At 29.6% G+C, this 17,770-nt stretch overlaps 1 protein-coding gene across 2 annotated transcripts in view; it reads left to right on the forward strand.

Moving 5' to 3' along the window:
- LOC102804066 (transmembrane protein 144-like) overlaps positions 1 to 17,770 on the forward strand; it is a 39,104-nt gene that overhangs the window by 307 nt on the left and 21,027 nt on the right. For both annotated transcript variants that reach the window (XM_085498145.1, XM_085498146.1), the window contains exons 2-5: positions 9,720 to 9,944; positions 10,575 to 10,697; positions 11,046 to 11,145; positions 13,555 to 13,635. In XM_085498145.1, coding sequence (XP_085354271.1) covers positions 9,720 to 9,944; positions 10,575 to 10,697; positions 11,046 to 11,145; positions 13,555 to 13,635 — 529 coding nt within the window. The remainder of the gene's footprint in view (positions 1 to 9,719; positions 9,945 to 10,574; positions 10,698 to 11,045; positions 11,146 to 13,554; positions 13,636 to 17,770) is intronic.

A 17,770-nucleotide genomic window follows, 5' to 3' on the forward strand; every position in this document is an offset into this window, starting at 1 on the left:
ACAGTGTGAAACACACGTGGCATTGTTGCCTTGTTAATTAATTGTTTGATAACTTTGGAACATTTTTACAACTATTTGTTATCTGTTATTTGTTATCATCATTGTGAACTTGAAACGCCCCTTTTGATCACATGATTGATTTTTTTTTATTCCGCTGCATCATCTTTTTACTGCACAATTTGTGTTTAATAAAGAGACAGACACTAACTACTTACATGTACCATATAATCATTGTCTGTCCATTTGGTTACTATCAGAACAGAATTACAAGAAGTCACTTTTTGATAGCAGAGATTAAGAAGTGGCGTAAATCATCTTTACTTCACTGTCCATCCAAGAATAATGCGGAAAGTTGTTTAGCATGTTTTAAATAATTTTGTTCGATATGACATCTCATAAATAAATACATCTTAATAAATGAATGGTGATTTTCTTTTAACTGCAGACCTGCTGAATTTTGAACTCTTAATTTTTTGTTCATAGCACAATGGTGAAATATTGATTTTTCAGAAGGGAATATGACATTGAAATATCTTTAATTCATCAAAATTTACCATCATCTTGTATAGCACATTTTTAAGCATGAAAACAAATATTGAAATACTTTTACACTTTGAATCTTGAACAGTGTTTTCACGCCTATAAAATGCAATAACTTTGTTTGTTTTGTTTTTATGTTCAATTTTATGCATAACCAGGGATCTAGCACTGACCGGAAAATGGTATTTTTCTGTTCAATGAAATAATAAAAACACAGTCCCTAAATTACCTGTACATGTAGGTAAATCTGGGATGCTTGCTTTGGAAATTTGCTAATGAGTGCTTCTATGTTTGCCAAACAAATTTTACCCTAATTTTTTAATCAAGGTTCTCATTGGTACAAATTATTGAAAACTTATAAAAACTACTTAGTGGTATAGTGATAATATCATAGATGTTGTGCAGTATTGAAAGTATTTGGCTGATATGTTTTTTACCGAAACTGCTTTGACTAATACCACATCATCTGATTTGCACAATTTTAATGATGAACCCTTGCAGATCGTTTTAGGAGAAGCTGTATTTGTCCTCAGTTAAATTTAATGATTTGTTTGGGCATGCCATTGAGCTGGATCTATCAATCAGCGTTCCTGTAACAACAGCTTGCATTAATTTAAAATTTCAACCAATAGATTCTGCTGTCTTATATCACATCATAGCTTAAAATTTTGCATTTGATTTTCCGAATAAATGAACCTTTGCTTGGATTCACTGTTTTACCTGTAAATGACCATTCCTACCGCATCAGCATGAAATCTCAAAGCTGACCATGAGAAAGTGGGAGTACCAAGACCAATGACAATTGTGGAGAGCACAGCCCATATATTTGGAATGTGTACTCGTTATTGTTATAGAATACATAAATTTGACGTGGGGAATACTGACGTGTGCATTATTATATGATTTGATATTTCCTTAATTGCTTACCAAAAATAGATCTTAAATGAGCAAATATTAAATTTTCTTGGATTTCTGCCAAAATCTGTTAAATTTACAATTTTTATTGCATACATAACTAGGATTAGCAATAGAATTCATGACTGGTGATGGGTTATCAAAATCCTAGATGAGCACTACGTACTTTAGGTCTATGTCTATATGTACTATGTCTCATTAACAATTGTAACATTAGCGAAATCCTAGATGAAAACACAACATACTTTAGGTCTATGTCTATATGTACTATGTCTCATTAACAATTGTAATGTTAGCGAAATCCTAGATGAAAGCACTACGTACTTTAGGTCTATGTCTATATGTACTATGTCTCATTAACAATTGTAATGTTATCAAAATCCTAGATGAGCACTACGTACTTTAGGTCTATGTCTATATGTACTATGTCTCATTAACAATTGTAACATTAGCGAAATCCTAGATGAGCACTACGTACTTTAGGTCTATGTCTATATGTACTATGTCTCATTAACAATTGTAACATTAGCGAAATCCTAGATGAAAACACTACGTACTTTAGGTCTATGTCTATATGTACTATGTCTCATTAACAATTGTAATGTTAGCGAAATCCTAAATGAAAGCACTACATACTTTAGGTCTATGTCTATATGTACTATGTCTCATTAACAATTGTAACCTTAGCGAAATCCTAGATGAGCACTACGTACTTTAGGTCTATGTCTATATGTACTATGTCTCATTAACAATTGTAACATTAGCGAAATCCTAGATGAAAGCACTACGTACTTTAGGTCTATGTCTATATGTACTATGTCTCATTAACAATTGTAACATTAGCGAAATCCTAGATGAAAGCACTACGTACTTTAGGTCTATGTCTATATGTACTATGTCTCATTAACAATTGTAATGTTAGCGAAATCTTAGATGAAAGCACTACGTACTTTAGGTCTATGTCTATATGTACTATGTCTCATTAACAATTGTAACGTTAGCGAAATCCTAAATGAAAGCACTACATACTTTAGGTCTATGTCTATATGTACTATGTCTCATTAATAATTGTAACGTTAGCGAAATCCTAGATGAAAGCACTACGTACTTTAGGTCTATGTCTATATGTACTATGTCTCATTAACAATTGTAACCTTAGCGAAATCCTAGATGAAAGCACTACGTACTTTAGGTCTATGTCTATATGTACTATGTCTCATTAACAATTGTAACGTTAGCGAAATCCTAAATGAAAGCACTACATACTTTAGGTCTATGTCTATATGTACTATGTCTCATTAACAATTGTAATGTTAGTGAAATCCTAGATGAAAGCACTACGTACTTTAGGTCTATGTCTATATATATGTAACTATGTCTCATTAACAATTGTAACATTAGCGAAATCCTAGATGAAAACACTACATACTTTAGGTCTATGTCTATATGTACTATGTCTCATTAACAATTGTAACATTAGCGAAATCCTAGATGAAAACACTACGTACTTTAGGTCTATGTCTATATGTACTATGTCTCATTAACAATTGTAACCTTAGCGAAATCCTAGATGAAAGCACTACGTACTTTAGGTCTATGTCTATATGTACTATGTCTCATTAACAATTGTAACGTTAGCGAAATCCTAGATGAAAGCACTACGTACTTTAGGTCTATGTCTATATGTACTATGTCTCATTAACAATTGTAATGTTAGCGAAATCCTAGATGAAAGCACTACGTACTTTAGGTCTATGTCTATATGTACTATGTCTCATTAACAATTGTAACATTAGGGAAATCCTAGATGAAAGCACTACATACTTTAGGTCTATGTCTATATGTACTATGTCTCATTAACAATTGTAATGTTAGCGAAATCCTAGATGAAAGCACTACGTACTTTAGGTCTATGTCTATATGTACTATGTCTCATTAACAATTGTAATGTAGGCGAAATCCTAGATGAAAGCACTACGTACTTTAGGTCTATGTCTATATGTACTATGTCTCATTAACAATTGTAACGTTAGCGAAATCCTAGATGAAAGCACTACGTACTTTAGGTCTATGTCTATATGTACTATGTCTCATTAACAATTGTAATGTTAGCGAAATCCTAGATGAAAGCACTACGTACTATAGGTCTATGTCTATATGTACTATGTCTCATTAACAATTGTAACGTTAGCGAAATCCTAAATGAAAGCACTACATACTTTAGGTCTATGTCTATATGTACATATAGAATATTAACAATTGTAACGTTAGCGAAATCCTAGATGAAAGCACTACGTACTTTAGGTCTATGTCTATATGTACTATGTCTCATTAACAATTGTAACGTTATCAAAATCCTAGATGAAAGCACTACATACTTTAGGTCTATGTCTATATGTACTATGTCTCATTAACAATTGTAACATTAGCGAAATCCGAGATGAAAGCACTACATACTTTAGGTCTATGTCTATATGTACTATGTCTCATTAACAATTGTAACATTAGCGAAATCCTAGATGAAAGCACTACGTACTTTAGGTCTATGTCTATATGTACTATGTCTCATTAACAATTGTAACATTAGCAAAATCCTAGATGAGCACGACGTACTTTAGGTCTATGTCTATATGTACTATGTCTCATTAACAATTGTAACGTTAGCGAAATCCTAGATGAAAGCACTACATACTTTAGGTCTATGTCTATATGTACTATGTCTCATTAACAATTGTAACATTAGCGAAATCCTAGATGAAAGCACTACGTACTTTAGGTCTATGTCTATATGTACTATGTCTCATTAACAATTGTAACGTTATCAAAATCCTAGATGAAAGCACTACATACTTTAGGTCTATGTCTATATGTACTATGTCTCATTAACAATTGTAACATTAGCGAAATCCTAGATGAAAGCACTACATACTTTAGGTCTATGTCTACATGTACTATGTCTCATTAACAATTGTAACATTAGCGAAATCCTAGATGAAAGCACTACGTACTTTAGGTCTATGTCTATATGTACTATGTCTCATTAACAATTGTAACATTAGCGAAATCCTAGATGAGCACTACGTACTTTAGGTCTATGTCTATATGTACTATGTCTCATTAACAATTGTAATGTTAGCGAAATCCTAGATGAAAGCACTACATACTTTAGGTCTATGTCTATATGTACTATGTCTCATTAACAATTGTAACATTAGCGAAATCCTAGATGAAAGCACTACGTACTTTAGGTCTATGTCTATATGTACTATGTCTCATTAACAATTGTAATGTTAGCGAAATCCTAGATGAAAGCACTACATACTTTAGGTCTATGTCTATATGTACTATGTCTCATTAACAATTGTAATGTTAGCGAAATCCTAGATGAGCACTACGTACTTTAGGTCTATGTCTATATGTACTATGTCTCATTAACAATTGTAACATTAGCGAAATCCTAGATGAAAGCACTACGTACTTTAGGTCTATGTCTATATGTACTATGTCTCATTAACAATTGTAATGTTAGCGAAATCCTAGATGAAAACACTACGTACTTTAGGTCTATGTCTATATGTACTATGTCTCATTAACAATTGTAACATTAGCGAAATCCTAGATGAGCACTACGTACTTTAGGTCTATGTCTATATGTACTATGTCTCATTAACAATTGTAACATTAGCGAAATCCTAGATGAAAGCACTACGTACTTTAGGTCTATGTCTATATGTACTATGTCTCATTAACAATTGTAATGTTAGCGAAATCCTGGATGAAAACACTACGTACTTTAGGTCTATGTCTATATGTACTATGTCTCATTAACAATTGTAATGTTAGTGAAATCCTAGATGAAAGCACTACGTACTTTAGGTCTATGTCTATATGTACTATGTCTCATTAACAATTGTAACATTAGCGAAATCCTAGATGAGCACTACGTACTTTAGGTCTATTTCTATATGTACTATGTCTCATTAACAATTGTAATGTTAGCGAAATCCTAGATGAAAGCACTACGTACTTTAGGTCTATGTCTATATGTACTATGTCTCATTAACAATTGTAACATTAGCGAAATCCTAGATGAGCACTACGTACTTTAGGTCTATGTCTATATGTACTATGTCTCATTAACAATTGTAATGTTAGCGAAATCCTAGATGAGCACTACGTACTTTAGGTCTATGTCTATATGTACTATGTCTCATTAACAATTGTAACGTTAGCGAAATCCTAGATGAAAGCACTACGTACTTTAGGTCTATGTCTATATGTACTATGTCTCATTAACAATTGTAACATTAGCGAAATCCTAGATGAGCACTACGTACTTTAGGTCTATTTCTATATGTACTATGTCTCATTAACAATTGTAATGTTAGCGAAATCCTAGATGAAAGCACTACGTACTTTAGGTCTATGTCTATATGTACTATGTCTCATTAACAATTGTAACATTAGCGAAATCCTAGATGAGCACTACGTACTTTAGGTCTATGTCTATATGTACTATGTCTCATTAACAATTGTAATGTTAGCGAAATCCTAGATGAGCACTACGTACTTTAGGTCTATGTCTATATGTACTATGTCTCATTAACAATTGTAACGTTAGCGAAATCCTAGATGAAAGCACTACGTACTTTAGGTCTATGTCTATATGTACTATGTCTCATTAACAATTGTAACATATTTTGTTTTGAAGAACATCAATCTGACCTTTTAATAAATCTGTGAAACTCAATTTCAGGACATGTATGAAATGTGTACCAGGGGTAGTTCTAATGGCTAATTGTTATTTTGTTATCATTCTAAAATAGACATTTAACTATAAGGTAGTGTGAAATACTAACAATTAATTATTGTTATTTTGTTATCATTCTAAAATAGACATTTAACTATAAGGTAGTGTGAAATACTAACAATTAATTATTGTTATTTTGTTATCATTCTAAAATAGCCATTTAACTATAAGGTAGTGTGAAATACTAACAATTAATTATTGTTATTTTGTTATCATTCTAAAATAGACATTTAACTATAAGGTAGTGTGAAATACTAACAATTAATTATTGTTATTTTGTTATCATTCTAAAATAGCCATTTAACTATAAGGTAGTGTGAAATACTAACAATTAATTATTGTTATTTTGTTATCATTCTAAAATAGACATTTAACTATAAGGTAGTGTGAAATACTAACAATTAATTATTGTTATTTTGTTATCATTCTAAAATAGACATTTAACTATAAGGTAGTGTGAAATACTAACAATTAATTATTGTTATTTTGTTATCATTCTAAAATAGACATTTAACTATAAGGTAGTGTGAAATACTAACAATTATTGTTATTTTGTTATTCTAAAATAGACATTTAACTATACGGTAGTGTGAAATACTAACAATTAATTATTGTTATTTTGTTATCATTCTAAAATAGACATTTAACTATAAGGTAGTGTGAAATACTAACAATTAATTATTGTTATTTTGTTATCATTCTAAAATAGACATTTAACTATAAGGTAGTGTGAAATACTAACACTTAATTATTGTTAATTTGTTATCATTCTAAAATAGACATTTAACTATAAGGTAGTGTGAAATACTAACAATTAATTATTGTTATTTTGTTATCATTCTAAAATAGCCATTTAACTATAAGGTAGTGCGAAATACTAACAATTAATTATTGTTATTTTGTTATCACTCTAAAATAGCCATTTAACTATAAGGTAGTGTGAAATACTAACAATTAATTATTGTTATTTTGTTATCATTCTAAAATAGCCATTTAACTATAAGGTAGTGTGAAATACTAACAATTAATTATTGTTATTTTGTTATCATTCTAAAATAGCCATTTAACTATAAGGTAGTGTGAAATACTAACAATTAATTATTGTTATTTTGTTATCATTCTAAAATAGACATTTAACTATAAGGTAGTGTGAAATACTAACAATTAATTATTGTTATTTTGTTATCATTCTAAAATAGACATTTAACTATAAGGTAGTGTGAAATACTAACAATTAATTATTGTTATTTTGTTATCATTCTAAAATAGCCATTTAACTATAAGGTAGTGTGAAATACTAACAATTAATTATTGTTATTTTGTTATCATTCTAAAATAGCCATTTAACTATAAGGTAGTGTGAAATACTAACAATTAATTATTGTTATTTTGTTATCATTCTAAAATAGCCATTTAACTATAAGGTAGTGTGAAATACTAACAATTAATTATTGTTAATTTGTTATCATTCTAAAATAGACATTTAACTATAAGGTAGTGTGAAATACTAACAATTAATTATTGTTATTTTGTTATCATTCTAAAATAGACATTTAACTATAAGGTAGTGCGAAATACTAACAATTAATTATTGTTATTTTGTTATCATTCTAAAATAGACATTTAACTATAAGGTAGTGTGAAATACTAACAATTAATTATTGTTATTTTGTTATCATTCTAAAATAGACATTTAACTATAAGGTAGTGTGAAATACTAACAATTAATTATTGTTATTTTGTTATCATTCTAAAATAGCCATTTAACTATAAGGTAGTGTGAAATACTAACAATTAATTATTGTTATTTTGTTATCATTCTAAAATAGCCATTTAACTATAAGGTAGTGTGAAATACTAACAATTAATTATTGTTATTTTGTTATCATTCTAAAATAGACATTTAACTATAAGGTAGTGTGAAATACTAACAATTAATTATTGTTATTTTGTTATCATTCTAAAATAGACATTTAACTATAAGGTAGTGTGAAATACTAACAATTAATTATTGTTAATTTGTTATCATTCTAAAATAGACATTTAACTATAAGGTAGTGTGAAATACTAACAATTAATTATTGTTATTTTGTTATCATTCTAAAATAGACATTTAACTATAAGGTAGTGTGAAATACTAACAATTAATTATTGTTATTTTGTTATCATTCTAAAATAGCCATTTAACTATAAGGTAGTGTGAAATACTAACAATTAATTATTGTTATTTTGTTATCATTCTAAAATAGACATTTAACTATAAGGTAGTGTGAAATACTAACAATTAATTATTGTTATTTTGTTATCATTCTAAAATAGCCATTTAACTATAAGGTAGTGTGAAATACTAACAATTAATTATTGTTAATTTGTTATCATTCTAAAATAGACATTTAACTATAAGGTAGTGTGAAATACTAACAATTAATTATTGTTATTTTGTTATCATTCTAAAATAGACATTTAACTATAAGGTAGTGTGAAATACTAACAATTAATTATTGTTATTTTGTTATCATTCTAAAATAGCCATTTAACTATAAGGTAGTGTGAAATACTAACAATTAATTATTGTTATTTTGTTATCATTCTAAAATAGACATTTAACTATAAGGTAGTGTGAAATACTAACAATTAATTATTGTTATTTTGTTATCATTCTAAAATAGCCATTTAACTATAAGGTAGTGTGAAATACTAACAATTAATTATTGTTATTTTGTTATCATTCTAAAATAGCCATTTAACTATAAGGTAGTGTGAAATACTAACAATTAATTATTGTTAATTTGTTATCATTCTAAAATAGACATTTAACTATAAGGTAGTGTGAAATACTAACAATTAATTATTGTTATTTTGTTATCATTCTAAAATAGCCATTTAACTATAAGGTAGTGTGAAATACTAACAATTAATTATTGTTAATTTGTTATCATTCTAAAATAGACATTTAACTATAAGGTAGTGTGAAATACTAACAATTAATTATTGTTATTTTGTTATCATTCTAAAATAGCCATTTAACTATAAGGTAGTGTGAAATACTAACAATTAATTATTGTTATTTTGTTATCATTCTAAAATAGACATTTAACTATAAGGTAGTGTGAAATACTAACAATTAATTATTGTTATTTTGTTATCATTCTAAAATAGACATTTAACTATAAGGTAGTGTGAAATACTAACAATTAATTATTGTTATTTTGTTATCATTCTAAAATAGACATTTAACTATAAGGTAGTGTGAAATACTAACAATTAATTATTGTTATTATTAACTTGGACATAAACAATACATTTGACAAATTAGAATGTAACTTATGATATTGAGGCTAAGATTAGTTCTAATTATTTTAGATTTCATCACACATACACATAAACAGGTATTTGCATGCAATTGTGTCATATTGTGCTTGTAATGTATAATTCCTACATTTTTTTCTTATAGATGTAAATGCCAGTGAAATACACAATGATGACAATGTACTCTATTTTGTGGCCAAGTCTAATTCTAGCACCAGCGCACAAAATCATACCACGAGTATTGTCACATTAAATCCAGCTGAAAATACAACAGATACAAACCTGATAGAAGGATTTATTGCAGCAGGTATTGCTGTTGTATTTTTTGGCAGCAACTTTGTTCCGGTTAAGAAGTTCAAAACTGGAGATGGTAAGAAAATGATGAACTGTGTATCCAACTTTTATTATTTTCTCATGTTGTTTTTAATAAAATACTCGCTTGATAGCTCAAAGTTTGCTTTAGTTTGTTGATAGCATACTTTTTCTGCAGTACAGAAACTGCTGTATGCAACTTTACAATCATGGATTATCACCATATTTGAAAAAAAAACAGTAAGACACGATTTCATTGGACAATAAATCACAAACTCATTTTATTCTTGACTACTTTCTTACAATTGTTAAGAACAAAAAATTCATCAAATACAAAATTTTGTAGACAATTGACTTTTTCACTACATTGCCTGGTGGAAGCAAGATACAGAGTGTACATGTATGTCTACAATAATTTAAAGATGTTAGTCAATTTTTATTTAGGAGATGGTAGCACAAGCCACATTCCTCAGAGAAGGATTTCAATTCTCAAGAATGCCATAATTTTCAATACATTTGTTTTGAAGCTAATTTTCACTGGGTTTAAATTTTGCTGATTTAATGTGTGCTAAATTTTACATATTCACTGGGTTTTAATTTAGCGCATTTTCCAGTCAGTGAAATAAGCAAAATTTAAACCCAGTGAGAAATTAACCCCTTTACAGTATAACATTTTTTTTATTTGTAGGTTTATTTTTCCAGTGGGTTTTTGTATCGGCTATTTGGATAGTTGGATTAGTAGTAAATCTAGTCCGCCATAATCCAACGTTTTATCCGCTGTCTATGTTGGGTGGATTTTTATGGGCTACAGGTAAAGTTTTAAATTCTATACCAAAAATTAAAAACTATAATTGCAAATTTCATCAACAAAATATTTTTTAAGAAACTAGAGTCTTCTAAAATTTCAATACAAATTTGTATTCCCATAGATAACATTATTTTTTCATATCTCGTAATTTTGCTTGGTGACTTGGGATGAAAAAGTTATTCATTATTATTATTGTTATGAATCCTAATATTGCAACGTTTCAAACATATTAAATTTAATTTAGTAAGTTTCATGCAGGAACACAGTCAGTAATAAAAATTTGAAATTTGGTGCAAACTACCTGCTGTTGAAAATCAATATGAGAAATATTTAATGTTTCTTTTTTGGCAGGTAATATAACTGTAGTACCAATCATAAAAACAATTGGTCTTGGTCTTGGACTTTGTATTTGGGGATCTTTAAATCTATTAACAGGATGGGCAAGTGGAAGGTGAGTAGTAAATAAATAAATAAATAAATACTCTTATTGTTATATGGTTTTGAATCAGTGTTCTTATTATTATTATTATTATTATATGGTTTTGAATCAATGTTCTTATTGTTATATAGTTTTGAATCAATGTTCTTATTGTTATATGGTTTTGAATTAGTATTCTCATTGTTATATGGTTATGAATCAATGTTCTTATTGTTATATAGTTTTGAATCAATGTTCTTATTGTTATATGGTTTTGAATCAGTATTCTCATTGTTATATGGTTATGAATCAATGTTCTTATTGTTATATGGTTTTGAATCAATGTTCTTATTGTTATATAGTTTTGAATCAATGTTCTCATTGGTATATGGTTTTGAATCAATGTTCTTATTGTTATATAGTTTTGAATCAGTGTTCTTATTGTTATATGGTTTTGAATCAGTATTCTTATTATTATATGGTTTTGAATCAGTGTTCTTATTGTTATATGGTTATGGATCTGTATTCTTATTGTTATATGGTTTTGAATCAGTGTTCTTCTTGTTATATGGTTTGAATCAGTGTTCTTATTGTTATATGGTTTCGAATCACTGTTCTCATTGTTATATGGTTTGAATCAGTGTTCTTATTATTATATGGTTTTGAATCAGTGTTCTTATTGTTATATGGTTATGGATCTGTATTCTTATTGTTATATGGTTTTGAATCAGTATTCTTCTTGTTATATGGTTTGAATCAGTGTTCTTATTGTTATATGGTTTGAATCTGTGTTCTTATTGTTATATGGTTTTGAATCTGTGTTCTTATTGTTATATGGTTTTGAATCAGTGTTCTTATTGTTATATGGTTTGAATCAGTGTTCTTATTGTTATATGGTTTGAATCAGTGTTCTTATTGTTATATGGTTTGAATCAGTGTTCTTATTGTTATATGGTTTGAATCAGTGTTCTTATTGTTATATGGTTTGAATCAGTGTTCTTATTGTTATATGGTTTGAATCAGTGTTCTTATTGTTATATGGTTTGAATCAGTGTTCTTATTGTTATATGGTTTGAATCAGTGTTCTTATTGTTATATGGTTTTGAATCTGTGTTCTTATTGTTATATGGTTTTGAATCAGTGTTCTTATTGTTATATGGTTTGAATCAGTGTTCTTATTGTTATATGGTTTTGAATCTGTGTTCTTATTGTTATATGGTTTTGAATCAGTGTTCTTCTTGTTATATGGTTTGAATCAGTGTTCTTCTTGTTATATGGTTTTGAATCAGTATTCTTATTGTTATATAGTTTTGAATCTGTATTCTTATTGTTATATGGTTTTGAATCAGTATTCTTATTGTTATGTAGTTTTGAATCTGTATTCTTATTGTTATATGGTTTTGAATCAGTGTTCTTATTAGTGCACTAGTGCCATATCTCTGACATGCTTTGACTGATTATGTTCAAATTTTATATATTCGTTATACATCTTGACATAGATATACAGGTGTATTGGTTTGACTATCTGATTCAAAAAGGCCAAATGGCGGCCATTTTTGTGCTAAAAAATCACCAAAAATCAAGCATTTGTGGTATTTATGGATAGATTTTGTTCAAACTTGTACATACATTAGGGACGACGTCAAAAGATCGATGTCAGATAAAAAACTTAATTCCTTTAGTTTTTTTCCAAACCCCCCTACCCCCCACTGAAACTTAATTGATAAATATTGGTCATGGCGTCAGACTACATTCACCATTAAATACAAATTGATAATCGGACAATAGTATTGCATAGCAGTTGGTTGTCGGGTGGGTGTAAAAAGATTTTACAAATGCACCTCATTTGACGCACAGATTAACACTTGAACAAAACCGTTTTTCTGTTTTTTTTTCCTTTTCGCTTATTTCTGCCTATGATTGGATAAAACTACAAATACTCCAAGATTTTTTTGACTTCATTAAAAAATAAAATCGTTTTTGTAGGATGGAAACTTTTTGAGGTCAAAACCCCCCACCCCCAAACTAAAGGAAATAAGTTTTTTATCCGACATCGATCTTTTGACGTCGTCTCTTAGACATTACGGGTTCCTCATGCACGTCATTTTATTTTTCAGATTGGATTCAAAATTGCTGACTGGCGGCCATTTTGTTTTAATGATTGTGCTTTTAGAGCCATATCTCTGACATGCTTTGACTGATTATATTCAAATTTTATATGTTCATTATACATTATGTTATAGATACATAGATGTATTCAGATGGACGATTTTGTTTTAATTAATGCTGTTCCAGAGCAATATCTCTCAATATGGACAAGTACTCATTTGACAATCAGATGCAAGATGTCAATCATTTTAATGTTAAAAAATCATAATCATATTCCTGACATGATAATGATAATGATATCAGTGGTCTTATTGTTAAATGGTTCTGTTGTAGGTTTGGCTGGTTTGGAATTGGTATAGAAGTCCCTAATAATCTATTACTAAACTATCTTGGTGTGGGCCTGGCTGTCTGCAGGTGAGAATGTCATTTTTTTACATTGGCCACTTGGCAGCGCTGTTCAATACATCCGTGACCTGTTATTTATATAAACTTAGACAACATGTGTTGAATGCCCCCAAGCCCTTTAATTCAATTCTAACCATGGACTGACGTATGTCACACTTTTCAACTTTGCAGTGTTAAGTCTATGGGGCTTCCACAATACTGAGCAAAGCTTAATTAAACCCATGGGTGAAACATGGATGGCAAATTCACTGTGGTAATGTTGTGCATTCTAATTTCTGAATAAAAACACTGACATTTGTTAACATTGCTTAGGAATGTGGTGGTCTCAAATGAATTTGACTTTGGTGTGAATATCACCACTAATATTTTATTGTTTACTTGTTTGTTGCACAAAACCTGGATGTCCTGTGCTCAAGAATACTCTCTTCAATCAGTTGAAGAAATTTTCTTTTTAGAAATTTTTGCCTTAAAATTGGATGCCCTCAATACTGAAGTTCCGGTGCCGTCAAGTGGCCATATATTGCCATAAATTTGATAAACAATTTGAATTATCTTTGCAATGATATAAATTAATCATAGGAAATAATTATATTTCAATGAGAATTGATTTTGTTCAAATAACCATATTGATAAAAAATGTACTGTAGAACCAGCAGCTTAGAATAAACACTGTTGCATATACATCAGCTTAGAATAAACACTGTTGCATATACATCAGCTTAGAATAAACACTGTTGCATATACATCAGCATAGAATGAACACTGTTGCATATACATCAGCATAGAATAAACACTATTGCATATACATCAGCTTAGAATAAACACTGTTGCATATACATCAGCATAGAATGAACACTGTTGCATATACATCAGCATAGAATAAACACTATTGCATATACATCATCTTAGAATAAACACTGTTGCATATACATCAGCTTAGAATAAACACTGTTGCATATACATCAGCATAGAATAAACACTGTTGCATATACATCAGCATAGAATAAACACTGTTGCATATACATCAGCATAGAATGAACACTGTTGCATATACATCATCTTAGAATAAACACTGTTGCATATACATCAGCTTAGAATGAAACACTGTTGCATATACATCAGCTTAGAATAAACACTGTTGCATATACATCAGCTTAGAATAAACACTGTTGCATATACATCATCTTAGAATAAACACTGTTGCATATACATCAGCTTAGAATGAAACACTGTTGCATATACATCAGCTTAGAATAAACACTGTTGCATATACATCAGCTTAGAATAAACACTGTTGCATATACATCATCTTAGAATAAACACTGTTGCATATACATCAGCATAGAATGAACACTGTTGCATATACATCAGCATAGAATAAACACTATTGCATATACATCAGCTTAGAATGAAACACTGTTGCATATACATCAGCATAGAATAAACACTGTTGCATATACATCAGCTTAGAATGAAACACTGTTGCATATACATCATCTTAGAATAAACACTGTTGCATATACATCAGCTTAGAATAAACACTGTTGCATATACATCATCTTAGAATAAACACTGTTGCATATACATCAGCATAGAATAAACACTGTTGCATATACATCAGCATAGAATAAACACTGTTGCATATACATCAGCATAGAATAAACACTGTTGCATATACATCAGCATAGAATGAACACTGTTGCATACACATCAGCATAGAATAAACACTGTTACATATACATCAGCATAGAATAAACACTGTTGCATATACATCATCTTAGAATAAACACTGTTGCATATACATCATCTTAGAATAAACACTGTTGCATATACATCAGCTTAGAATAAACACTGTTACATATACATCAGCATAGAATAAACACTGTTGCATATACATCATCTTAGAATAAACACTGTTGCATATACATCATCTTAGAATAAACACTGTTGCATATACATCAGCTTAGAATAAACACTGTTGCATATACACCAGCTTAGAATAAACACTGTTGCATATACATCAGCTTAGAATGAAACACTGTTGCATATACATCAGCTTAGAATAAACACTGTTGCATATACATCAGCTTAGAATAAACACTGTTGCATATACATCAGCATAGAATGAACACTGTTGCATATACATCAGCATAGAATAAACGCTATTGCATATACATCAGCTTAGAATAAACACTGTTGCATATACATCAGCATGGAATGAACACTGTTGCATATACATCAGCATAGAATAAACACTGTTGCATATACATCAGCATAGAATAAACACTGTTGCATATACATCAGCTTAGAATGAAACACTGTTGCATATACATCAGCATAGAATAAACACTGTTGCATATACATCATCTTAGATTAAACACTGTTGCATATACATCAGCTTAGAATGAAACACTGTTGCATATACATCAGCATAGAATAAACACTGTTGCATATACATCAGCATAGAATAAACACTGTTGCATATACATCAGCATAGAATGAACACTGTTGCATACACATCAGCATAGAATAAACACTGTTGCATATACATCAGCTTAGAATAAACACTGTTACATATACATCAGCATAGAATAAACACTCTTGCATATACATCATCTTAGAATAAACACTGTTGCATATACATCATCTTAGAATAAACACTGTTGCATATACATCAGCTTAGAATAAACACTGTTGCATATGCACCAGCTTAGAATAAACACTGTTGCATATACATCAGCTTAGAATGAAACACTGTTGCATATACATCAGCATAGAATAAACACTGTTGCATATACATCAGCATAGAATAAACACTGTTGCATATACATCAGCATAGAATAAACACTGTTGCATATACATCATCTTAGAATAAACACTGTTGTATATACATCAGCATAGAATAAACACTGTTGCATATACATCAGCATAGAATAAACACTGTTGCATATACATCAGCATAGAATAAACACTGTTGCATATACATCAGCTTAGAATAAACACTTTGGCATATACTTCAGCATAGAATAAACACTGTTGCATATACATCAGCTTAGAATAAACACTGTTGCATATACATCTGCATAGAATAAACACTGTTGCATATACAGCATCTTAGATTAAACACTGTTGCATATACATCAGCTTAGAATGAAACACTGTTGCATATACATCAGCATAGAATAAACACTGTTGCATATACATCAGCATAGAATAAACACTGTTGCATATACATCAGCATAGAATGAACACTGTTGCATACACATCAGCATAGAATAAACACTGTTGCATATACATCAGCTTAGAATAAACACTGTTACATATACATCAGCATAGAATAAACACTCTTGCATATACATCAGCTTAGAATAAACACTGTTGCATATACACCAGCTTAGAATAAACACTGTTGCATATACATCATCTTTAATAGAATAAACACTGTTGCATATACATCATCTTAGAATAAACACTGTTGCATATACATCAGCATAGAATAAACACTGTTGCATATACATCAGCATAGAATGAACACTGTTGCATACACATCAGCATAGAATAAACACTGTTGCATATACATCAGCATAGAATGAACACTGTTGCATACACATCAGCATAGAATAAACACTGTTGCATATACATCAGCTTAGAATAAACACTGTTACATATACATCAGCATAGAATAAACACTGTTGCATATACATCATCTTAGAATAAACACTGTTGCATATACATCAGCTTAGAATAAACACTGTTGCATATGCACCAGCTTAGAATAAACACTGTTGCATATACATCAGCTTAGAATGAAACACTGTTGCATATACATCAGCTTAGAATAAACACTGTTGCATATACATCAGCATAGAATAAACACTGTTGCATATACATCAGCATAGAATAAACACTGTTGCATATACATCATCTTAGAATAAACACTGTTGTATATACATCAGCATAGAATAAACACTGTTGCATATACATCAGCATAGATTAAACACTGTTGCATATACATCAGCATAGAATAAACACTGTTGCATATACATCAGCTTAGAATAAACACTTTGGCATATACTTCAGCATAGAATAAACACTGTTGCATATACATCAGCTTAGAATAAACACTGTTGCATATACATCTGCA

The sequence above is a fragment of the Saccoglossus kowalevskii genome, chromosome 4 (assembly GCF_978046115.1).
Source record: "Saccoglossus kowalevskii chromosome 4, keSacKowa6.1, whole genome shotgun sequence".
NCBI classification, from domain to species: Eukaryota; Metazoa; Hemichordata; class Enteropneusta; family Harrimaniidae; genus Saccoglossus; species Saccoglossus kowalevskii.